The sequence below is a fragment of the Caretta caretta genome, chromosome 7 (genome assembly GCF_965140235.1).
Source record: "Caretta caretta isolate rCarCar2 chromosome 7, rCarCar1.hap1, whole genome shotgun sequence".
NCBI lineage: Eukaryota > Metazoa > Chordata > Testudines > Cheloniidae > Caretta > Caretta caretta.
The window spans coordinates 52316692-52342316 of record NC_134212.1 but is presented as its reverse complement, the minus strand read 5'-3'; the positions used below and the strand labels follow the sequence as shown (position 1 = coordinate 52342316).

The 25625-nt window shown below is 44.8% G+C and overlaps 1 protein-coding gene across 3 annotated transcripts in view; it reads right to left on the bottom strand.

Annotated features, from left to right (window-relative positions):
• Positions 1-25625, bottom strand: part of FANCD2 (FA complementation group D2) — a 188853-nt gene that overhangs the window by 154147 nt on the left and 9081 nt on the right. For all 3 annotated transcript variants that reach the window (XM_075130658.1, XM_048858923.2, XM_048858924.2), the window contains exons 4-11: positions 23968-24035; positions 22329-22432; positions 18074-18137; positions 15879-15931; positions 14142-14220; positions 11396-11520; positions 4377-4464; positions 1393-1497 (exon numbers count right to left, since the gene is read on the bottom strand). In XM_075130658.1, coding sequence (XP_074986759.1) covers positions 1393-1497; positions 4377-4464; positions 11396-11520; positions 14142-14220; positions 15879-15931; positions 18074-18137; positions 22329-22432; positions 23968-24035 — 686 coding nt within the window. The remainder of the gene's footprint in view (positions 1-1392; positions 1498-4376; positions 4465-11395; positions 11521-14141; positions 14221-15878; positions 15932-18073; positions 18138-22328; positions 22433-23967; positions 24036-25625) is intronic.

Below are 25625 nucleotides of genomic sequence, written 5' to 3'. Positions count from 1 at the left end.
CTATCTTTCTGTAGTTAATAAATTTGTTTTATGATTTATCTTAACCAATGCATTTTGAGTGAAGTATATGGGAAAATCTCTGCTTGGTAAACAAAGGCTGTTGGATATCTTTCCCACATTGAGGGGGGAGCGAATTAATTAATAAGCTTGCATGGTACAGATCCTATGCAGAGCAAGACAGTATAATTCTGTGTTTATGCTCCAGTAGGGGTGCAAGGCTGGGGAGCTGGGAAGTTGGCTGTTGCCCTCTGTTTGTCCATGAGTGGCTTATGTAAAGCAGTAAGGTAACTCCGTTGGGTGTGTGGTGCCACCTGATGTCATGTTGGGTGTAACAGGGCCTGGAGAGGCTGGCTGAGTCACCAGCAGAGCAGTGTGAGAGAGGCCATCCCAGCTGAATTGTTAGGGAGCACAGTAGTTCCAGCGGCTCCCAGACTGCACCCCAGGAGTGACAACCCCTCACACTGGTCCTCTGAGGAAAAGAGGAATTGGGCTCAGGTTACCCCGTTCCAAACAGTCTCAACCAAATGATGATCCTGGGGACAGCAGGGGTAGACATGGGGGAAATGGCCCCAGGGAGAAGAGATGACTGTTTCTTTAAGGGCCCAGAGCCAATAGCCTTGCAGTGTAGGGTGGGGCAAGGCTCCCCTCCCAATCAATCATCTAACCAATCGAGACAAAAACCATTGGGGGTGGGAGGGTGGGGGGAAGAGGGGGAGATAGCACAAAAAGTTCCCTGTTCTCACTGTGAAACGGAAAAATAGAGAGGAACTGTTTGCCAGGGACCATCAGCCCCAGGAGGGAAAGGGGTGACCCACAGTCCCTTTCCAAGGCTGTGGAAGAGGGATGGGAAACAACCCTCCTGAACAGCACTGGGAGGGTTGCCATCAAGGTTTTGTGTTTGAGGTAATTTTATTTTGAAAGACTTTTGCAGCCAGCCTATCTGAAGCTGGACCAGGGAAATTTAAAGGGCCTGCTGCAAAAGAGACAGAAAGAGGGGCGCAGGATGGTAAGGCCACCACACATGAATTTTGTGGAAAGGCCCTTTAAAGAAAATTCCTGTCACTTTCTGCAAAACATATTTTAAAAAACAAATGATAACAAAAGGGCTTGAAAAAATACCCAGAGCACAGGAGGGGCTCTCAATCCTCACACTTCAGGGCATAAGTGAATCAACAATGGGGGTCAGGAATAAATTCCTTATGGGGTTTAGTACTTAGCAGTATGGAGTATTATTAGAGTATTTCAGCTTCTCCTGAAGAATCAGGCACTGATCTCTGCCAAGCTGGACACTGGACTACGTTGCCCACAGGTTTATACCAGCATGGCCATTCTTGTGTTCCTAAAGAATACTCATTTGTACGTCTCCTCTCTGTGACAGAGTAAATACTGTACCTCTACTGCATCCACAGCTTTGATGTTATGTAGAATGAATTTGATTACTACAGGCAAATCTTCCAATTTTACAGCAGGCACAATGATCATAGCAGACTGCCGCACCTAAAGGGAAGAGCAATATTGTGTCATCTGTTAAGACTGGGGTGCCAGGGAAATGTAAAGTTTATTATAAACCACTAGCACCCCTTTGGGGCCATGTAAATAATAAAATAATCTTTAATACACTCAAACAAACAACCGGCATTGTGCTCAGAAGCAACCTGAACATGAGAATTGTACCATTTCAGCACGTACATAGGCTCCGGCTGGGAGAAGCCTTTGTATCTCACCTCCATTCTACATTTCCACTCTGCTGTACAGTTATCTTGCAGGTGTTGCCTTGACAATGAGGTAACACCTCATAATAATGACTGCCAGTCAGCAGTCATGACTGATGCTATATTAGCAGGGATTCACTCTGAGAGGGGGTTGCAGAACTTGTGTCTTCTTCAGCAGCATTCAGTATTAATAAAAGACAAAACAAAAACACAGAAACTAAGCCCAGTGCCGAGTCACTGAATCTCCCTCAGCTAATATACAGGAAGAATGGCTGCTCTTTCCCATTTCAAAGCTCTTCCTCCAAGCCACTTTCCAAGAAATCATGATCCACAGTGGGGTCCCTTTAAACAGCCAAAGTCAGACAAGCAGCAGAGGTCATCAATATAGATATAAACTGTCCTCTCTGGCTCCTTTGCCTCCATGTGCAGCAGCATTTCTGAAAGGCAGCCCACAAGCCTGTTTACAGACCCTGAGCTGGTGCCCCAATGCATTAGTGCCACCCTTTGGTTAGACAGGGCGTTACACAGTCTTGTCAGATCAACAGGGCAGTCAGTCTGCCCTTCTTGTCTGGGTCTTTATAGTCCTTCTGGATGCAAGGACATTAATTTCTGTCCCACTGGGGTGTATGGGCTTCCCCTTATGGTTGGCAGGGGTTATCTGGTCCTTTCCTCAAGGGGCCTGGAACCCCCTTTGGCTTTTAAGTCTCTGTTAAGGGGTTGGTAGGGGAACTCAGGCACACCCAGTCCACTAGATTCCAGGACCCTTAACTCAGGCAGGCAGAATCAGTCCTTAACAATTTTCCTACAATACTCTGAGCTCCTTCCTACTTCCATTGGCTCCGTAGGCTTCTGCGGCCCATGGCGCTGGTCGTCCATTCTTTGAGCTGTTGTCACTCTGGGGAGGCTTCTCGCCAGCTTGTTGGCAGGACCCTCTTTTTCTGACCTGCTTGCTCCTCTGACAGCCACCCCACCCCTCTGCTTCTCAGCTCTTTTTCTCCCGCAGCGGCTGTGAGGATCAGTGCTGATTGGCAGTTCTTGCTTTAATTTCTTGGTTACCAGGCCAGCATGGGTTCTATACACCCAATGACACAGACCTTTCTCTCTTTTTACCTTGAGATGCGCAGTGGAATTTCCATAATGGGGAAAGGTGACCAGTGGTTCTGAACCGAGACTGGAGTTACTTAATATATTTAATAAAGATCCCCAGAAAAAAGTGGTGAGCCATGAGGTAGCAACATTTGCAGATGATGAAAAATCATTCCCAATGGTTGGGGAGGATTTACCATCACTGACAATTTTTAAATCAAAATTGGATGATTTTCTAAAAGATCTACTCTAGGAAATATTTTGGATTTCTCTGGCCTGTGTTATACAGGAGGTCAAATTAGATGATCACTATAGTTCCTCTGGCCTTGGAATCTATAAAAAAAATTATTTAGAATAGGCAAGGCTGGAAAAGATAGCGAGGAATTTTGCAGGGAGTAGGGCAACACCACCATGGCAAGCTAAGGGAATGGGCAACATGATTGCCAATTCGATGAATTGCCAAATCCAATGAAGTGGGCTGTAGCCCACAAAAGCTTATGCGCTAATAAATTTGTTAGTCTCTAAGGTGCCACAAGTACTGCTGTTCTTTTTGCGGATACAGACTAACACGGCTGCTACTCTGAAACCTGTCATGATTGCCAATGATATTCAGTGCTGACAAGTGCAAAGTAATACACATTGGAAGGGATATTCTGAATATTCATATGTTTCTGGATTCTAAATTGACTAGAGCCACTCAAAAAAAGACACCTGAGAATTCTTGTAAACAGCTCAGTGAAAACTGCTGATCAATGTCAGTGATGGTCAATAAAACAAACTTGATCTTTGGATGCAAAGGAAGGGGCTGGAGAAGAATATGGAATGTTATATAAATCAATGGGATGCTCTCACCTAGAATACTGGATTCTATTCTGGTCACCACACATCAAAAACTAAATAGCAGAGATAACAAGGGTTTTGGAGATGGGCAAAAGAAATTATCAGAAGCTGAAGCGACTTCCATATGAAAACAGCCTGAAAAGGCTGGCAGTGTTTAGTTCAGAAGGGACATTGTAGAGCGACACAAAATAATGAATGGGTCTGAAGATGGTAAGTTGTGTGCTCCTATTTACCATTTCTCATAATACAAGATCAAGGGGACAGTCAATGAAATTGAAGGGCAACAAATTTAAGATAGAATATTTTTTTAAAAAATAACAATTCTCCATCACAATATTATCACTGAGGCCAAGAGTTTAATAGGATTCAAAGGATTAGAAATTTGCATGCCTAATGAGAACATCCATTTACAATAGACAGGGTAAAAACAATAAGGGAAATAAGCCCTTATGTTTCAGGGCTTAAACAGTTGCTAACTGAGGGGGTTAGGATGGCACATCCTCTGGGATCACACCACTGCATTATAACCAGAAAATCTCATACAAGTCATCCTCAATTCACTGCTTTCTCTCAAGAACAATTTTATGTAATAGGCTTAGAGATTCAAATGACATTCCTGCCACCTTTCACATTTTGGCTGGCACAGAAAGACTCAAAGGAGCTGGGTTTTAACACAACACTAGGAATGATCAGAGCAGCTCTAATATTTACGCTTCTGTTTAGTAGAGAATCTCTTACCTCAGCCAAAAGTCCTGCGTCAAGATCCAAATTGGAAAGGGCATCCAGGATCGGAACAGTTAGGCGAGTGTCCCGTTTTAACAGCTGGCTGATGCACAAGAAAAAGATTGCAGACAAATAAATAAGAGTTTTTTATAAAGTGGAATTATGCAATTATAAAATGTCAGCAGTTTCTCCACTCACTCCAGAATCTCTGCAACAATGACAAATATATGCCAGAGGCACTATAGAAAATGGTTACTCTGGAAAAGATTGCTTCTGTCTGAACACAGTGAATTTGGGATCACTGTAATTGAAGTGGACATGAAGAGGAATAAAGTTTACTATTTTTCATTGTTATTTTGGGCAGGACTGGAAGCAATGCCTAGCACTTTCCAGTATAAGCCTCAGTTTTCAGATGGAGCAAGGACTTGAAATTTGGAAAGGACTGGTCCTGGGGTCATTGAGATGCCTTTTATCACCCCTATAAAAATCCACCCAGATTTGGCCAAATTATAAAGCTCTAAAAATCACCCATTTGCCCACGCTCAGTAGAGATTTGTTAGAGGCTTTGTTCTTAAAATTTCTGAACATTCCATGTTACTGAGCATGCTCTGGTCCCACTGACCTTCCACATGCCCCAGTCATGCTCTCAGGCCCAGCCTCCTACATCATAGACCCAGAGTTAGAGCACCAGGCCTGGCCAACACTTAAAATCTAAGCTGACATAGCTATATCGCTCATGGGTATGAAAAATCCACACTCCTAAACAAAATAGGAGTTGACTTAACCCGCAGTGTAAATGCTGCTAGGTCGACAGAACACTTTGGGGAAGTAGTGTTCCTACACAGACAGAAAAGCCCCTTCTGTCAGTGCAGGCTATTTCTACACTGTGAGGATATGCATAGCTGTGCATAGGCCCCGTAGTGTAGACGTGGTCCCTGACAGGACACAAGCACAACAACAGCATCTTTCCGTTTGGCTTGGGGGGGGAAGTGCACTGAGCAGGGAGCCACCTTCCACTGACTGGTGTTAATAATGATTTGAATTTCATAGCCTGTTACAGGGGTGTGAGGACTTGCTCAATAAACACAGTAAGAGGCAGGCAAGTATTATTGCCCATATTTCACTGTGTGATGACACAAGGTCATTAACAGTGCTGTCTGTAACAAGTAAATTCACTGCCCTCCAAAGCCAGGAAAAGATTTCACAAATGTTGATCCCAACATTACTCTGCTGTCTTGTAGACAATTATGTAAGATACTGTGCAACTTGCAAAGTGCATGTTGTGTTCCCACTGGTGGCTGGTCAACATAAGTGTTAACAGTATTAGGCCGTTACCATCTATTCCTTTTGTTCAAGTAGTAAAAATCTGTGCTGTGGAGCAAAAGGTATTTGGTTCAAAATCTGCTGATGACCCAAGCAGGGGTCAGTATGGATCCATGAGATGGAATTTCTGTTTTTTCAGTTTCTTTTTAAAAATATGTATGAAAGTTTATGTATGATGATTTAACTGGGAATTGGTCCTGCTTTGAGCAGGGGGTTGGACTAGATGACCTTCTGGGGTCCCTTCCAACCCTGATATTCTATGATTCTATGATTCTAAGTACATACAAAAAACCACCCAGCACTAAAAGAATGTTAAGGTTACTCAGCCAAGCAGTCAAAAGTTGCCTGGGCAAATTTAATTCTGCCACCTTGTACATACACATTATTACATGATATTTAATTTTATTATGAATTATTTTTATTATAGTAGCACCTAGAGGCCCCAGGTATCCACTGTGCTAGGCACTATACGGAGTAAAAAACAGTCACTGCCCACAAAAACTTAAGTCTAAGGCCATGTTTTTTTTACTAGGAAAAAAAGTGTATGTTTAACATGTTTTAGCTAACACATTAACTACCACTGTTGGTACAACCTGTCCCAGTGCTCTCTTCTGGACAGTCACCAGTCTGCTGTAAGAGACCCACTCATGAGCAGTGTGTGCTTCTAAGCCCCCTGGGCTGGGGTAGAGTCTAGTCACTGTTTCTGGCGCTGAGTCTCTAGAGCACACTCCCAGGCACATAACTCTTGTCTGAGCCCTTCCTTAGATCATGGGATGACAATCCAACCACACTCGTCCCCAAAACCAATGCCTCAGATCTCCCAAGCCCTGCAATTGCTTTGACATGCACTCCCTAAATTCCACCTGATTACTGGCACACTGGCTTCTAATTCAACCCCTTCAAGAAGATGGCAGGAAAGATTTAGCAAAGGAAGTTTTTAACCACAGTCCCTTTACTCTTAGAAAGCAATAGAGTGTTGTAGATCTTTAAAAACAAACAATGTCCTAAAACACACCCTCCCCTTAATCTGATCTCACACCTTTTGTGAGTTCAGAGTCTTGCCAGTGTTTCAGTCTAGGCAGAGCCCCTCCTGCCTTCTCTCTCTCCAGCCCATTCTGCTTACATGTTGCGGTGGCCAGCCCACCTTCGCAGAGAGCCACCCCTCTTAAATATAGGGCTGGTCTACACTACACAGTTAGGTCGACCTGAGGCAGTTTACATCATTGTGTCAGTGTGTACACTACAGCCTTGCTCCCGCCAATAAAAATACTCCACTCCACCGACATAATAACTTCACCTCCATGAGAGGCATAAGGTTTATGTTGGTGTAGTTAGAGCAACACAATGTCTGTGTAGACCAGGTCTCAAAGTCCCAGCCCGCGGGCCATCTGCAGCCCAAGAACCTTCCGAATGTGGACCATGGGGCTCCAGCAATTCTGGGGCCGGGATTCTCCCTTGGCCCCGCCTGCTGTCCCTGGGCCTTCCTCCCACTCTACCCCCGCCCCCACATGTCCCCTAGGCGATTTAAAATGGCCCGGGGCCCCGCCCACCAGCAGCAGCACATCAGAGCTGAGCGGCTTCCTGCACGCTTGCTCCACGTGGCTGCCAGCCCCTCCCTGCGGCCCTTGGGCAGGGCTGTGCCTCCACGCACTGCCCCCACCAGAAGCGCCCCTGCAGCCAATGGGAAGCTGTGGGTGTGGTGCCCAGGGGCAGCAGCACACGGAGGCCCCCAGGCCTTGGAGCCCCAGGTAAGCACCGTAAACCCCCTCCCAGAGCCTGCACCCTCTCCCCTTTCCCACACACCCCCTCCTGCCCCCAAACTCCCTCCCAGAGCCTGCAACTCCACCCTCTTCCTCCTGCACCCCCACCCCCTGCCCCAGCCCAGAGCCTGCACCCAGGACCCAAACTCCACCCCAGAGCCTGCACCTCCAGACTCCCTCCCCCACCCAAACTACATCTTAGAGCCCAATCTCTCTCCCCTTCTGCAACCAAACTCCCTCCCAGAGCCTGCACCCCAATCCTCTACCCCAGACCTAGGAGGGTAAACTCTCACCCAGAGCCTTAGGCCGGTGCGGGGGGAGTTTGGAGGGGCAGGTTCTGGGAGGCATGAGTGACATTATTGGCCCGCTGGGAAGATTTGAGGACTGACACTGGCCCTAAGGTAAATTGAGTTTGAGACCCCTGGTGTAGACACTGCATTGCCTTACTTACATGGGTTGTTGGTTGTCTTGTCAATTTCATCCTGCCATGAAATTGACAAGAAAGCCAGGCAGCTAAAGTCCAGCTGCCTCCAGCTCCCCTGGAGAGCTGGCAGCAGTTGGACCCCTCTCCTGGCTGGGAGCTGGGGCAAGAATGGACCCTGCTCCCATGTGGGAGCCAGGAAGCCCCAGGCAACTTTCTCCGCTCTCAGTGGGGAATGGGGGTTGGGGGGAGGGAGGAGACAGAGACAGCCCACTGGGAGTCCAGAAATCTGTGGAGCAGCCAGGGTCCCAGGAGGGAGCTGCCTGTGGAGCTGAGAGACAGGGGTCTATTGCCCCTAAGTCAGTGGAAGCGCTCCTGGTGAGGATGCACACCACTGACCCAAGGAGGGCAGTGTGGACACTGTAATTACTACAGTGGCTGTAAATTGATCTAATACAGGTCGACTTACATTTCTAGTGGAGACATACCCATAGTCTCTAACCACTTCTGCCCTGTGCTGAGAAACTCCAGCCCCTTCCCTCCCCCACAATTAGACATTGATGTAGACAGTCCATTGTTTTCTGTGGATGGTTCAGTATTTAACACACATTACAGCTGATGGCCCTAAATTGCTCTGTGATTGTTTCTCAGTCACAGTTATGGGACTCGGTAGAACCCCTTCCCCAATCTCCTTCCTTTCTCCTCCTTCCCCTCACTCTTCCCCACCCCTAACCTCCTGCTATTCTACGGAAACTGACTGGCTGAGGGAGTGGGGGAGTGCCACTACAGAACAAGGACACAGAATTAACTATGGACCACCTGGGACAGGGAGACACCAGAGCACATGGGTACCGAGGCTGAACTAAGAGTTCCTGAGCAGAGAGCCAGCTACTGCACTGTAGCAGCCACCTTAGTCTGTATCCGCAAAAAGAAAAGGAGTACTTGTGGCACCTTAGAGACTAACCAATTTATTTGAGCATAAGCTTTCGTGAGCTACAGCTCACTTCATCGGATGCATTCAGTGGAAAATACAGTGGGGAGATTTTATATACACAGAGAACATGAAACAATGGGTGTTACCATACACATTGTAACAGGAGTGATCAGATAAGGTGAGCTATTACCAGCAGGAGAACTGGGGAGGCTTTTGTAGTGATAATCAAGGTGGGCCATTTCCAGAAGTTGACAAGAACACGGGAGGAACAGTAGTGGGGGGGAATAAACATGGGGAAATAGTTTTACTTTGTGTAATGACACATCCACTCCCAGCCTTTATTCAAGCCTAAGTTAATTGTATCCAGTTTGCAAATTAATTCCAATTCAGCAGTCTCTCGTTGGAGTCTGTTTCTGAAGTTTTTTTGTTGAAGAATTCAAATCAGCAGAACTGCTATGGGTACCCGTATGGCCCCACAGTATGCCAACATTTTTATGGCTGACTTAGAACAACGCTTCCTCAGCTCTCGTCCCCTAATGCCCCATGCCCCTACTCTACTTGCGCTACATTGATGACATCTTCATCATCTGGACCCATGGAAAAGAAGCCCTTGAGGAATTCCACCATGATTTCAACAATTTCCATCCCACCATCAACCTCAGCCTGGACCAGTCCACACAAGAGATCCACCTCCTGGACACTACGGTGCTAATAAGCAATGGTCACATAAACACCACCCTATACCGGAAACCTACTGACCGCTATTCCTACCTACATGTCTCCACACCAGACCAAACCACACAATCCATCGTCTACAGCAAAGCTCTACGATACAACTGCATTTGCTCCAACCCCTCAGACAGAGACAAACACCTACAAAATCTCTATCAAGCATTCTTACAACTACAATACCCACCTGCTGAAGTGAAGAAACAGATTGACAGAGCAAGAAGGGTACCCAGAAGTCACCTACTACAGGACAGGCCCAAGAAAGAAAATAACAGAACGCCAGAAGCCATCACCTTCAGCCCCCAACTAAAACCTCTCCAATGCATCATCAAGGATCTACAACCTATCCTGAAGGACAATCCCTCACTCTCACAGATCTTGGGAGACAGGCCAGTCCTTGCCTACAGACAGCCCCCCAACCTGAACCAAATTCTCACCAGCAACCACACACCACACAACAAAAACACTAACCCAGGAACCTATCCTTGCAACAAAATCCGTTGCCAACTGTGTCCACATATCTATTCAGGGGACACCTTTATAGGGCCTAATCACATCAGCCACACTATCAGAGGCTCGTTCACCTGCACATCTACCAATGTGATGTATGCCATCACGTGCCAGCAATGCCCCTCTGCCATGTACATTGGTCAAACTGGACAATCTCTACGTAAAAGAATAAATGGACACAAATCAGACGTCAAGAATTATAACATTCAAAAACCAGTTGGAGAACACTTCAGTCTCTCTGGTCACTCGATTACAGACCTAAAAATGGCAATTCTCCAACAAAAAAACTTCAAAAACAGACTCCAACGAGAGACTGCTGAATTGGAATTAATTTGCAAACTGGATACAATTAATTTAGGCTTGAATAAAGACTGGGAGTGGATGTGTCATTACACAAAGTAAAACTATTTCCCCATGCTTATTCCCCCCCTACTGCTCCTCGAACGTTCCTGTTAACTGCTGGAAATGGCCCATCTTGATTATCACTACAAAAGGTTCCCCCCACAGCTCTCCTGCTGGTAATAGCTCACCTTACCTGATCACTCTTGTTACAGTATGTATGGTAACACCCATTGTTTCATGTTCTCTGTGTATATAAAATCTCCCCATTGTATTTTCCACTGCATGCATCCGATGAAGTGAGCTGTAGCTCACGAAAGCTTATGCTCAAATAAATTTGTTAGTCTCTAAGGTGCCACAACTACTACTTTTCTTTTTGCAGCTACTGCACTGGTGCTTGCAAAATGGGGACTCTTACAGATACACAACCTGGAGACAACAGGACTGCTGAGATAGCACAGCAAGACCCAGCAGTTTGAGCTCACAGCACACACCAGCATCAGAGTGCATAGACAGGTTGGACTGACCCAAGTAGGGCTTGCATTGGTGGGGGGCAGGGAGTCTGGGCATGTGCCTAGCCAGAAATGGGGGTGCTGTATCGGGGCAAGGGAGTCTGTGTAACTCTTGCCAGAGAGCCTGACCTGGGTCTACTCCTGGCTTTGCCTGAGTTAGAAAAAATGTTGTTTTATTGTTGACCATGGTGCTTGATCTAGGGAGTTAACTTTGACCCCACAGGAGGGAGGATTGGTGTTTGTGCAGAGACGTATGCTGGGACCTGGGAATGCCCCCTATCTGTGTCACACCCTTCTTGAGCAAGGCAGTGTCTGGATACAGCATAATAACCTGCCCCCGGACAAGATTAGACATATGCTCAGCACCTACAACAAAATGGAAGATACAAAACAAAGTGGAATTCACAATTTGATAAAGACATATCTCACCTCTGGTGCACTGAGCAGCTGGGAGTAAAGCACACACAGTGCAGAGGATTAAGAGACAGCATGAGTGTCAGCCTTACCTAACCTCTCTCGCAAATTCACTTTGCTGGGAATCCTCCAGGATCTCTGGCAAGCTGGTGATAATGTCATGCTGGATTGGCACCGGAGAAACACTAACCATCTGCATTAATTTCATGATGAGATCCTGCAGAAGAGGGAAACACTGGCATATGACAATTTCATCACCACCACCACCACCACAGCAAATAGAAAAGGAACATGGCCTTCTTTCTAATCACCAGCAAAAACCCAGCACATTTTCAAAGCAATGATGGCATTATAAACACAATGTCCTTAATGAAGTCATTTCTCTATACTTGTAGTGGATGCACCCATAATCACTGTCCTCTTGATTGACCACATTTAAATAATAATTATACCTAGCACTTTTCGTCAGTCAGTCAATCTCAAAGCACTTTACAAAGGAGGTCATAATCCCCTTTTTTCAGATGGGGAAACGGAGGCCCAGGGAGGTGCAGTGACTTGCCCATAATAATCCTGCAGGCCAATGGCAGAGCTGGGAACAGAACCTAGATCTCCTGAGTCCCAGCCCAGTGCCTTCTCCACTAAGCCAAATGACAATTTAAAACACAGTGTGATTTTTAAAGCACTGTATATTTTGCTGTTAAAACGCCAATTATTTTGCTGGGCAAAGGAGATTGGAAAATAAAAATAACGAAGCCTTTACAATTGACAACAACCCTCTTTCATTCAAACCACTATGGGACAGTTGCTCTCATTTATTAGTAATGGTAGTTGAGTACTGAGTAATCAACAGAGACAGACTGATTTAAAAAAAAAAACACAGAAAAAGGAAGCAGAGAACACAGAAAGCTAGAACAATTATATGGACTCCATCTCTAATTCTTCACCAGTCTCCTCCTCATCATCATCTACCTCTTAGCCATCTAAACAGCAGTTCTCCAAAAAGTGTTGATGGAACTGTCAAATCCAGTTAGCTCTTCAGGTTCACTGACATCCATTCTTTTCAGTAACAAGACCAGGCAGTTAAACAATTATGAAGTTCTTCAGTTCAAAACAACTTAGGCTATGTCTACACTATAGGCACTTGGCAGCATAGATATGGCGCCACAGCTATGCTGCTGTAAGCCTGTAGTGCAAACACAGGCCACAGCGATGGAAGGGGTTTTTCTGTTGCTGCAAGAACTCCACCTTCCTAAGCGATGCTACCTAGGTTGATGGAAGCATTCTTCCATCAAGCTAGTTGCGTCTACACTGGGGGTTAGGTCAGTATGGAATTTTCACACCCCTGAGCACCTTGGCTACATCAACCCAAGTTTTAAGAGCAGACCAGGCCTTAGATCAAGGCTCTTTAAATGAGACTCAAGCCAATATGCCCCTGACTATCATTGAAGTCAATGGGAGGTCTGTCACTTATTTCATTGGGAGTTACATCAGGCGCTAACTCCAGTACAGACTTCTGACTGGGTGTTTCAAATGCACAGCTAACATTCGAAGTCCTCAGGCTACAATCTGAATGGTCTGTCAGTCCGAAATAAGGAAAATAAAAAACAGTCCTTATATTTAGGTGTCAGGCAACTGTGCCTGCAAATCTAAAGGGCCTCTTGCCAGCAGGTGATCTTGTCTTTGCTGTGGGGATAGCAGGGAGTAGGACATGTTCCTTCCTGACATCCACTACTGTACATTTTCTCCTACATTCAAGAAATACTACAAGACATTTAATGGTCAAAGATATCTTTAGTATGATCACAGTTGCTCCATACTTATACCTTCCCCACTATTTACCCTCACTGACTCACAATAATAACTCCAGTAATTTGGTGCCTGCGCCTGTACCCTTACTTACTTTGGGTGAAATCCTGGCCTCATTGAAGTCATAGGGAGTTTTGCCACTGACTTCAATGGGGCCAGCATTTCACCCCTGACTTTAATGAGACTACTTTCACAAGGACTACAGGATTAGACCCTTAGTCTGTACATATTAAGGTTTGGCCTGCATTAGAACAGTTGCACTGGTTTAACTAAACTGTCTTTAATCTGGTTAAATCAGGGCAAACACCTAATATAGATGCAGATGCATTGAAATCACTTTAACCCTCACTTAAATCCTTATCTCTTCTATATCTAGTGTTCTCAGCCATCCAAATTTTTATGATTTGTATTAGATGGGGCTGTTCTGCATTTCACAACTTATACATGCAGGGTATTAAAAATTCCCCCAATATCTGTGGGGTTAACGCATCTTCATACTGGGATAGTGCATCATGGCATTTATGCTTTACAAGAACAAGTTGTCAAGCATTTGGATACAATAAATTAGTACTGGAGAACAAACTTTAATAGATTGGAACTTTATATATTGTACATCTGAAACTTCACAGAGGCTTAGCTAAGAAACCAATATACTTTACAGAGCATTTCCCTACACCTAACTTTGTGGGCTAGACTTCTTGTCCAGTCCTCTTTATTTCCTAGATTCTCCTTTGGTCCTCTGCTTTGGGAGGGGCACATGCTATTCCACTTTAATCATTATCATCAAAATTTCTATCAGCCCACATATTAAGATCTTTGGGTCAAATCCTAAGATTCATAATGGCCATTAAATATAGTACTAAAAAAAAAGCCATAGGTTTTCAACATGTTTTGATTGCTTGACCCCCTCCCATACTTTTGCAGTAGGTGCTTGTTATGACCTACAAGCAAAATAGTTATCTCATCCCATCTGAGGATGCTCAAAGAACCAAATGGAGAAAACATATTGCTGACTGCACCATTAGTACTTACCTTGCTGTCAAGTATTTTGTCAAGCCATTTAAACTGATTGACAATAAGACGGGGAAAATTGGTTCCAAAGGTGCCCACACTGAAAAGTCAGAACAAGTGAAATACAAGTCAGTTGAAGTTATCCTACCAGCAGAGCCAACACCAGTCTCACTGTTAAGCAAGACTGCTAGAGAAGCCAAAGCTGGAAACAATGTAGAATAGCTGTCCATTTTTCTCCAGATTCATTATTGCCCTGATACATGGTTACCCACCATTGTGCTAGACTTTGAAACAATAGCATTCAGATAGAGGAATTGGTTTTTGTTTTAAATATTAAACTAGTAATGATGTGGTGCCCATGGACAGAATGCAAGTATGCAAAGCAAATTCAGCTAGAAAGAGAAATATCATGTTTTTACGAAAATAATGGACAAGGGGAGAGAAAAGTGCAACTGTGCAAAATGCAAAACTTGATGCTTTGGACCAGTTTCCACTGCAGCAGAGCCTCTCACTGCTAGCTCTCAGTTGGTAAAGGAATTTCTTCTAAGTATTTTTCAAAACTATGCAGATTAGCAGGCCCTCATGGATTAGCTACCCGCAAAATTTCATTTACAACCACTGCAGATGTCAGTACAAAATAGGGCAAACCATTCACAGTTCTCACTTCCTAAGCATCCAGAAACCAACCGATTTCAGTGTGTCACCTAAGATCAAGCCTCAGCACCACAAGCATTCTGGCATGCAAATGAGCACTCAGTGTGACTTAGCTTCAGACTTCCTCTATCCACGAATGTCACAAATAGCTTCAAAACTGGATTAGAGAAGAGAGTTCTAAAGCTCTTCCCACACTACAGCAGAATCCAGACTAGCAATAAATGTTTAGCCCATGTAAACATTGACAGAATTTGCAAGTATATATTGCAGGTCAGAGTTAAGGATATTGTACACATGTATAAGGACAATTTTTATAATATTTTTAATATTTTCATTAATAAATGCTAATGGAATATTAATATACTTTAATTTAACTGACCATTTCCATATTTTCAAAAACTTTTTCTCCACCTTGTTTTGAAGCTTGTATGAGAGCAACTTTAAATAGAAGTTTAATTACATTTTTGAAGGGGAATTTTCTAGTTGTGGTTGGTGGGGAAGGAGCGGGGGAGTGTTTGTAATTTTGTTTTTGTTTTTCCAGGAGTGTGAAATAAGAAAAAAGGAAACCTGAAAATTAAAATCACATTGTTGTAAGAAGTTACATGCTGAGCAGCATATTCCTGAGCTATGCAAGAGTGGGGAGTCTTTGCTGTGGAGTTCCTGAGTCCCACAGTACAGGGGAATTTGGAGTTTTTGAAGTGGATTACTGAAAGGGATCTCAGTTCTTTCAGATGTAAAAGTCATTGTTGTACTCCGGACTCTGCTGGGACACCTTTTAATTCCACTCCCATACTGCCTCTGCCTTTACTATTGTACTGTGCAATATACCCAATGTAAGCACCAACAGCCAGTGAATGCACACCACATCAGGGAGAATTCCCCATCTTTAGGCTTGTCCTCTGCTATATGCTGCCCAATTATCTTGAGCTCTGAGTACTGTATAGTACATTGTACTCTCCCTTCCTCAGATTCAGTGTTTTCCCATATATGTAAATTGGGTCATTTTGGTTAACCTTTAGTCATTGATTAAAAGCAAACAGCTCGGATCATGCTCAACAGACAAGGTTTCAGTTCAGGTCAGAGAAAAGATATTAAGGCACTCACGTGTCAAAAAAGAACTCAGGGAGCTTCTCCAATAACAATGTTATAACAGCAGGCTAAAACAGAAAAAGAGAAAGGCAGTATTATGCTGCTGGGTTGTTTTTTTTTAAGACTGTGGTAGTGCTCAGAGGCCCCATTCAGCACTGAGCCCAGTGCCCTAGGCACTGCATTCACACAGAGTATAAGGGACCCAAAAGCATGACCCAGAAACTTTGCTCATTGGAATTCTCCTCTCACGAGCACAGACAGAACACACACAGCATGCAAACCAGAGGAAGATTCCTGCAAATTGGAAAACCTTGGTAGTTAGGTGCACCCCTAGACCAGAGTCACAGAGACTGTGAAGCCTATCCACCTCTGACCTACAGGAACAAAGACATATAAGCAGGGTCACTTGCTTGCTAGGTTTAAAAGTATCAAGCAAAATAACTCAGGAGTGGCAATTAAAATTAGCTTAAAAAAAAAAAAAAAAAGCATGTGAAGCCACACTCTCTTCCCCAGACTCCATTATATAACCTCTCTGCTGAAGGCATCAGAAACAACCACTACAGGTAAGACTAAAAAAAGTTTCTATTTTAACTCCCTACTTTCACACACACTTCCTATATAAAACATTCCCCTTCGTGGCTCTAATTTTCCCTACTTGGCCTCTGCCCAAATGGAAATTTTCAAAATTTATTTAAAACAACAATCATTAAGATGTTTGAATTACAAGAGGATTGAAAAACCAGAAACTTTTTCCCTCCTGGCTCCTGATAAGCCCTGCTCACTGGTGCAGCAGCCTGTAGTGAGGCAGCTACTGCTCTCTGCCTCAGAGACTGTTGTAGTGCACATATGATTAACAAAGTGCCTTGCAAGGAAAGGCTCTGTTAACCTGAAGTATTATTACAATACACTGTGCTTCATTTGTATGGCTTCTTTTGCGGGACATGTGCCAGGAAAGTAATTCAGGAAACTGAAGGGCAATGACTGCCACCTAGTCAGAAAAGTATAAGCATGCAGTATGCTGCAAATGAGACTGGCTTGCTCTTGCAAGGGTACACAAGGTAGTGGGGGAGGACTCACAGAGCCTTCCAACCCAATACTCCTTGCACAAGGACTAGGCATAATCATAGTCCTTGTGCTCCCCAAACATAGCAACTGCTTCCTCCTAGTGCCTCCAGGGAACTAGCTACTGCAGAGGGAGCAGAAAAGAGACAGGGACATGGTCCTGCCCCTCTTCCATACCAGCCAGCACAGCTGGCCAGCTGTGGAGGAGGGAGCAAACTGCCCCAAAGGGTGGCACAGCATGAGCACACTCCTGAAGCTTAGGAGGCTCCAGGGGGGATTGTATCGCCTTGGGTGGTCTGGTGCCACATAAGTCCTTACTCAAGGCTGTTCCTTGATGGCACCGTTGATCTGTTCTTGGAGGCACATTTTGCTAGAACCAAGTACTTAAGGGATTTAACAGATGTTACATGGGTATGGTATTCTTTGCTCTTAATGTACATGTTATTACTAAATAAAGATTGAGGGGTACATTTGTAAGCACCTGGCTTGTTTTTGGGCATTGTACATATAATATTCCTAGGAGTTCCAGAAGCTTTGGTCAGGGGCAACTCGTTTACAGCTCTCACAAAGACAATCCCTTGAAGGTTTGTGAGGCACAGTGACAATGGTGGCCATACAAGTACCTTGATAGAGAGAAGATAATTTTTTTACAGAAACCTTCCCTGCTTCTCCAATAAGGGAGCTGAACCTCCCAACAAAACACCGTAAGTTCCTACCATGCAGTTGCCCAGATGGATTCTCTCCAGCCCCACTTCCCCAGCATGGAATGACAGGGCCCATGGCTGGAGCAGTAACTTTTCAGCAGGTCTCAAGATTATAGAGTAAAGGCTGAAGCCTGGAACATGCACGTTGGGGCAATCCTTGATGTCCCTATCAATCCTCTTCTCTTGCCTTCCTGCACCCTCGACTGATTCCTTTCCCTATCTACATCCTTCACTTCTCGGACCTTTCCCTTTACACCGGTAGAGCTGTGTCAGGACTGGAAAAGCAGGAGAGCTAGTCTGGACTGAGGAGCATCAGCGGATTTGTGCAGATTAGTACATGTCTGCAGTGTGACCAGCTCTAACAGTCCTCTACTTTCGTAAGCATTAGATGTCCCCAAATACATAGTCACAACTGAAAAGAAGAATATGTTAAAATGTCCTTACCTGTAAAGTCTCAATTCCAAGTAGTAGTTTAATAAGGCTTTCACAGTATGAATGAACCAAATTTCTGCCCAAAAAAAATTTTATTGTTAGGAAGATTCATGATGTGAGCACGCTGCTTTTGTCCAGCAGAGATTAAAAAAAAATCTACTTAAAATGACAACAGTGTCCTTTTCCTATCAAAAACAACCCCTCAGTCAAAGAGGGAAACTGGTCAGGTGCTAGTGGTGCTTGTGGATTTTCTATCAAACTCTGAATCTTGCTGTACATGGCAGTGGGGAACTAGCTGAATATCAAATATAACTCTGCATTTCCAGACCCTCTAAAGCAAAGGGTCCTTTTAGAAGTGTATGACAAACAGGTTTATAAAAATTTGTGGTTAGGCACTAGATGCAGTCAGGTTTAACACTCTTTCAATCTTAACTATTTTTAACTATTGTTATTTAGACTCTGCGAGGGAGGAGGGTCTCAGAGCCCAGGCTCCAGGCCAAGGCCAAGTGTCTAGACTGCAATTTTTAGCCCCGCAGCCTGAGCCCCATGAACCTGCATCAGCTGACCGAGGCTCTGAGACCCAATGCCATGGGTTTTTTAATCACAATGTAGATGTACCCTGAGAGTCCTCTTTGCACTGAGGTCACCCTCTATATGGGAAGAACTGGCTTTGTTGGCAGTATCATGCTATGCCCTGGCACCAGCAACTCTGCCAAAGCCTCCACTGATCTACCATACTAGCACGTCTGTGTGGGAGCAAGTGGACAAACTAGAGGGAATGAGAAGGGAGGTGAACTGAATTCTACTAACAAATCTGGGGACTCAGAAACTGACTAGATATCTTCAGGAGAGGAAGATGATACAGGCTACATATTTCTTCAGTCCTAGCAGAGTTGTGGGCAAAGTCTGAGTTGGAGCAACAGCTGAAAATTCAACTGCAAAGCTCCAAGGGGAACTTTTTGCCTGATCCCAGTCAAAAGAACTTACTGGAAAGGTGCCTCAGAGAGACCAAAACCTGTCTTGCACTGGACAGGAAAAGCTGGACGTGCACAAGTCCATGGGGCCGGACGAGTTGCATCCGAGAGTGCTAAAGGAACTGGCGGCTGTGATTGCAGAGCCATTGGCCATTATCTTTGAAAACTCGTGGCGAACGGGGGAAGTCCGGGATGACTGGAAAAAGGCTAATGTAGTGCCAATCTTTAAAAAAGGGAAGAAGGAGGATCCTGGGAACTACAGGCCAGTCAGCCTCACTTCAGTCCCCGGAAAAATCATGGAGCAGGTCCTCAAAGAATCAATCCTGAAGCACTTACATGAGAGGAAAGTGATCAGGAACAGTCAGCATGGATTCACCAAGGGAAGGTCATGCCTGACTAATCTAATCACCTTCTATGATGAGATTACTGGTTCTGTGGATGAAGGGAAAGCAGTGGATGTATTGTATCTTGACTTTAGCAAAGCTTTTGACACAGTCTCCCACAGTATTCTTGTCAGCAAGTTAAAGAAGTATGGGCTGGATGAATGCACTATAAGGTGGGTAGAAAGTTGGCTAGATTGTCGGGCTCAACGGGTAGTGATCAATGGCTCCATGTCTAGCTGGCAGCCGGTGTCAAGTGGAGTGCCCCAGGGGTCGGTCCTGGGGCCGGTTTTGTTCAATATCTTCATAAATGATCTGGAGGATGGTGTGGATTGCACTCTCAGCAAATTTGCGGATGATACTAAACTAGGAGGAGTGGTAGATACGCTGGAGGGCAGGGATAGGATACAGAGGGACCTAGACAAATTGGAGGATTGGGCCAAAAGAAATCTGATGAGGTTCAATAAGGATAAGTGCAGGGTCCTGCACTTAGGACGGAAGAACCCAATGCACAGCTACAGACTAGGGACCGAATGGCTAGGCAGCAGTTCTGCGGAAAAGGACCTAGGGGTGACAGTGGACGAGAAGCTGGATATGAGTCAGCAGTGTGCCCTTGTTGCCAAGAAGGCCAATGGCATTTTGGGCTGTATAAGTAGGGGCATAGCCAGCAGATCGAGGGATGTGATCGTCCCCCTCTATTCGACATTGGTGAGGCCTCATCTGGAGTACTGTGTCCAGTTTTGGGCCCCACTCTACAAAAGGATGTGGATAAATTGGAGAGAGTCCAGCGAAGGGCAACAAAAACGATTAGGGGTCTGGAACACATGACTTATGAGGAGAGGCTGAGGGAACTGGGATTGTTTAGTCTGCAGAAGAGAAGAATCAGGGGGGATTTGATAGCTGCTTTCAACTACCTGAGAGGTAGTTCCAGAGAGGATGGTTCTAGACTATTCTCAGTGGTGGAAGAGGACAGGACAAGGAGTAATGGTCTCAAGTTGCAGTGGGGGAGGTTTAGGTTGGATATTAGGAAAAACTTTTTCACTAGGAGGGTGGTGAAACACTGGAATGCATTGCCTAGGGAGGTGGTGGAATCTCCTTCCTTAGAAGTTTTTGAGGTCAGGCTTGACAAAGCCCTGGCTGGGATGATTTAATTGGGGATGGTCCTGCTTTTGAGCAGGGGGTTGGACTAGATGACCTCCTGAGGTCCCTTCCAACCCTGATATTCTATGATTCTATGGATGCTGGAAACTTGAGAGAGGGATTTCTGAGCTAGTGGTACCGCAAAGAAGTCTCTCTCGACTAGGCCAAGTTGTTCTTGGGAATAGCCAGGGGAAATTTTAGTTACAGACAATAGTTCATTTAAATTATAAATCAGCCTTGCTCATTTCCAGCTCAAGCTCTGGAAGGAGCCTTGGCCGGGAAAGCTGAACCTTTGGGGTTTTCCTAGATCTTCTGGAGACACTATTTAAGCAGACGATCTCTGCCAAATCTTGTGGATTTTTTGTCAGACTCTGAATCTTGCTGTCCCCAGTGTTACCGCAACTGCTAACTCCCCAGTGTCTGCTCTTACCACAGTTCCTGGAGTATAATCAGGGAGGAACAGGTACTGTACCACCTCCAAAAGTAATTGCTTGTGGCCCAAGTCACACCTAGACAACTCGTATGCCCAATGACTCCGCACCTTTAACGTACTGTTATTTAAGCGCCATGCCCCTGTCTAACCATTCCTTTGCCTGAGGGATAGATCCTGTCATTGAGCATAAATTCATAAATTGGAAAAGAGTCAGAAAAAAGCCATAAGAATGATTAAAGAATTAAAAAATGTGCCTTATAGTGGTAGACTCAAGAAGCTCAATCTATTTAGCTTAACAAAGGGAAGGTTAAGGGGTGACGTGATCTCAATCTATAAGTACCTACATGGGGAACAAATATATGATAACAGGCTCTTCAATCTAGCAGAGAAAATGTATTACAAAATCCAATGGCTGGAAGTTGAAGCTAGATAATTTCAGACTGGAAATAAAATATAATTTTTTAACAGTGCTAATAATTAACCATTAGAACAATTTACCAAGGGTCCTGGTGGATTCTCCATCCCTAGCAATTTTTAAATCAAGGTTGGATGTTCTTCTAAAATATCTGCTCTAGGAGCTATTTTGGGGCAGGTCTCTGGCCTGGGTTATACAGGATGACAGATTAGATGATCACAGTGGTCTCGTCTGGCCTTGGAATCTCTGGCTGTCTATATTAAGTGCTAGGAGTGTGTTTCCTTACTTGTGCTAGCTCTCATCCAGCTAGTGGAAGTATAAATAGCAGTACAGCAGTGGTAGCAGGGGCAGTGGTAGCAGAGGCATGGCTTAGTCATGCTGAGTACAAACCTACCTGGAACTGGTGGATACATACTTGGCATGGCTAAGCTGTGCCTCTACTGCCGCTACCCTTGCTACCAGGCTACACTACTATTTATACTCATGCTAGCTCGATAAGAGCTAGCATGAGTCTACACACACGAGCAGGGGAATCAAACTCCTACCTTGTAATGTAGACATAGCTAAAGAATCTATGAAAGTACGGATGGCTCAGGGCCGGCTCTAGGTTTTTTGCCGCCCCAAGCAAAAAATCTGCCGCCCCAAGCACCGAGAGCGCAAATGCCCAATCAAAAAAAAAAAAAAAAAGAGTGGCCGGAACGCCGACCCCTGGAATTGTGCCGCCCCAAGCACGTGCTTGCTTTGCTGGTGCCTAGAGCTGGTCCTGGGCTGGCTTAACAGAATGGCTGGCTTAACAGAATAAACCCTTCTATCTATGAAAGTACGGTTGGCTTAACAGAATAAATCCTCCCCACAACCAATTTTGCATTGTTCAAGCAGAGACTAACTCCTACAGGCAGGGAGAAAGAAATGCATTTTCTCTGACCTCGTAACCTCGCCCCGCACTGGAGCACAAGGCAGAAGGCAGTTCCTGAACTGGTCTCTGTCCTTAATGTGAGTCTCCAAGCCACTGACAAACTCCTGCACAACCTGCAGAGAAAAAGGGAAAAGTAGGAACCCTGATCACCCACTTTCCTTTAGGATGGGCTATTTGTGCAAAGGATGAGGGGGAAGAGGAGCTCTGTGCTAAGATAGCCAAGGAGCACCCAGCTGGACAGGAGGCTGCAGGCAGAGATAAACTAGAGGGGAAGCAACACAATGGACATCTTAGAGATACAGCATAAACCCTATGTTACAAACTAATTGGGAATTGAGGAGTTCATAAAATCAAAAAGTTGTTAAAACTGAACATCTCAAAATTGATGTATGTCTGGTGCAGTATGATACACTGCATCATTTTCTGCTTGCCCTTTAAGCTGCTGAAAAGCTCTTTCAAAAGCACTAGAGGCCTTAGAATATGAAGAGATGTTGCCTGTTCTTCCTCAGCATTACTTTCATTATATGATATTTTTCTATCTGGAAAAATGTCTCATATAACTGGTCATTTGTGAGATTGGTTCTGGTAAAACTGAGGTTCTACTTTACTCTAACCTAAACAGCCTGCAAATGAGATGCTGGTTCCTCTACAAACGCACTCTAGGGTGACAGCTTCAAACTCCCCTCATCTGCTTGTGACTCAAAGGGCTGAGTCCCAGCTGTGACTTCTCCCAGTGCAGCTGGGAGCATGGTGTCCAATACAGCAAACAACAATGTCCAAAAATAGTTGTAATATTGAAACAAGTAGCCTCAGAAGTTTCATATTTGATCTGGCTGTTTGAGATGGGGACAAGGGAAGAGAGAAGGGGAAGGGAAAACCCTAGCAATATGAACACATTTAAACAAAGAGTGGCCATTCCATTGCTGGCAGCTACCAGGCCAATTACTTACCGAACAGTGAACTGACAATTTTCCATTCAAAAGTTAAGTTTGCCCCCCTCCCCTTTGCATGTGTCTTTGTCTCTTGCATCCTTTGGATTTCAGTTCTCTCCCAAGTCACATTTTCTAGCAGTGCATGCCTGAGGAGGGGGCCAACATGGGCAGAATAGGGGTCATGGCCATGGAGACAGATGTGCAATGCTTTGTCCCAGAATTGTACAAGGCCACTTTAGCAGCATATAAACTGGATGAGGTTTGACAGGTTCAAGTGCAGATTTGCCTCCAATCAGCCTATTAGTGGCTGGTGAGTCTGACATGATAGCTCAAAAAAGACAGAGCCAGAGCAGGAATCATAGAATATCATAGGAAGGGTAAAGGGAGCCAAGGAGATGTGGGAAAGAGTTGAATACAGTTTGGGGGATTGGTGAGAGGGAGACAGACAGGCATCTGGAAAGAATGGGCCCAAGAACAAGCAGCAATATTCTTCTCAGGAAGGTGGCAGAAGAGGGGGGGGCCATTGGGACACTTCTGGAATTGGCTACATTTGCATACCTCTTTTACCTGACACATTCTGCACTGCCAATTTTGGGTGTGCAGCAGCAATTAGCCTATGTTAATAGCCTATTAGCACAGGGAGCGGCCACACAGCCAAGTAGCACACAGACTTTAAACACTGACGTCTCCTGAAATTTGTGGTGTTAGCTACATACATGTGGGTAGAAAGGATGCTTCCTCAAGATCTGGCAGAGTTTCTTCTGGAAGGTTGCTTGATCCACGGCTATGGAGAAAGTCAGGAGTAAATCATTTTAGTTATGCAACATACATGTTAGTCATACATTTTAGTCATGGAAACTTCACAGTATTTCAGCAACAGTTCTATTTTACTCTACAAGTTGCTTTGCAGATTACAAAGCAGCTACCCACCGGAGTTTACAAGTTCACTTCATCTAGAGTGCCCAGTTAACAAAAACCTGAAAGATACTATTACTCACATTCCCTCCATCATGGCAAAATTGAAGCGGATCTGATGAAATTTAAAGAATAACCAATGTGCAGTCTCTCCAATCTTGCACAGTCAGCTGTATAGCTCACTCCTAGTAGGGAGACCCTGCCAGCCCATTCAAGAACACAAACTGGGGAACCAAGCAGCAGGGAAGGGATCCCATTGTAGGATTTATGAAGGTTCATGCACTTGGCAACATTCAGGGCACATCCGGAGTGTTGTGTAGGAGCAGTGCACACACAGCTCCTCTCAAGGGCATGAACCTTGGAATCTCGCCCAGATGACATGAACCGTGGGAAGCCAGGGAACCCAGGACTGGGCTCAAGGCCCGAGAGCAAGGAATGCGGTAGATAGAAATTGGTAAATAAGAATGTTAAATAAAGCCAGTGTATTCCTTTTATCTGTTGGAGAATGTAATGCGCAGGGGGAGAGAAACAATAAAGGAGAGGGTGGAAAGCTGACAGGACCAGTCCGTTGGCAGACCAGCCTGTTTGCTTGCTTAAAGCTTTGTGCTGTCTTGTATTTGAACCGCAACAATCCCATGATTTTCCTCGTGTCCTAATGAATACAGCATGATTAAGCTCTTTCTCCTCCAGCTCAAATCCCTAACTCCTATACTACTAAAGAAAGACCATTTACCCCTACAAGATATGACAGCAACCCGCCAGCAACATCAGACTGCTCTGTCCCCACAAGCACACCCTGCATTTCTAGTGTTCCAGCCACTCTAAAGAGAAGCAGCAAGTCTCTGCCAGAACCACTTCAGTTCATCCAGTAGCCAGTAAAAGGGAGTCACTGTGGGAATATTAAAACATGCATCATGAGGATGTTAAGCCTGCAATGCTCCAGATACAAAGTACTGAATGAGAAACTTGACTTGGGATCCCCATGTGGCAATGAAGCTTGGTACTGCTAAGTCCAAAAAACAGCAAAGTGGCTAATTCAAAATAATGCAACCACTTCCTCAGAACTGCTGACCGCTGTGCTTGAGCTGGGAGAGGAAGGGGAATGGTGATTTCCATTTGAAGCTCTCTCACTCTAGTACTCCTGCCTTTTCAGCTAAACCTTGTAATATTTAAAAATAAAATCCTTACTTTGCCCATTTTCTGTAATGGGTTAATAAGGAAATAAGAGAAAACGTTAGAGCAACTCACAGAGCCTTATCTCATTCCATCCTTACAATCTTCCAGCATTCTCCCAGCACGGCACATGCATGTATACGTCAGAAGAGTGGAAGCATGTGTGTAATGTGTTGATCAGTATGCAGCAAATAAGGGAAGTAAGGATTTACTCACTGAACAATGGAGATAAAAATAAAGGTTTATCAGCTGCCTCATTCAATGCGCATTGTCCATCTTGCGTATT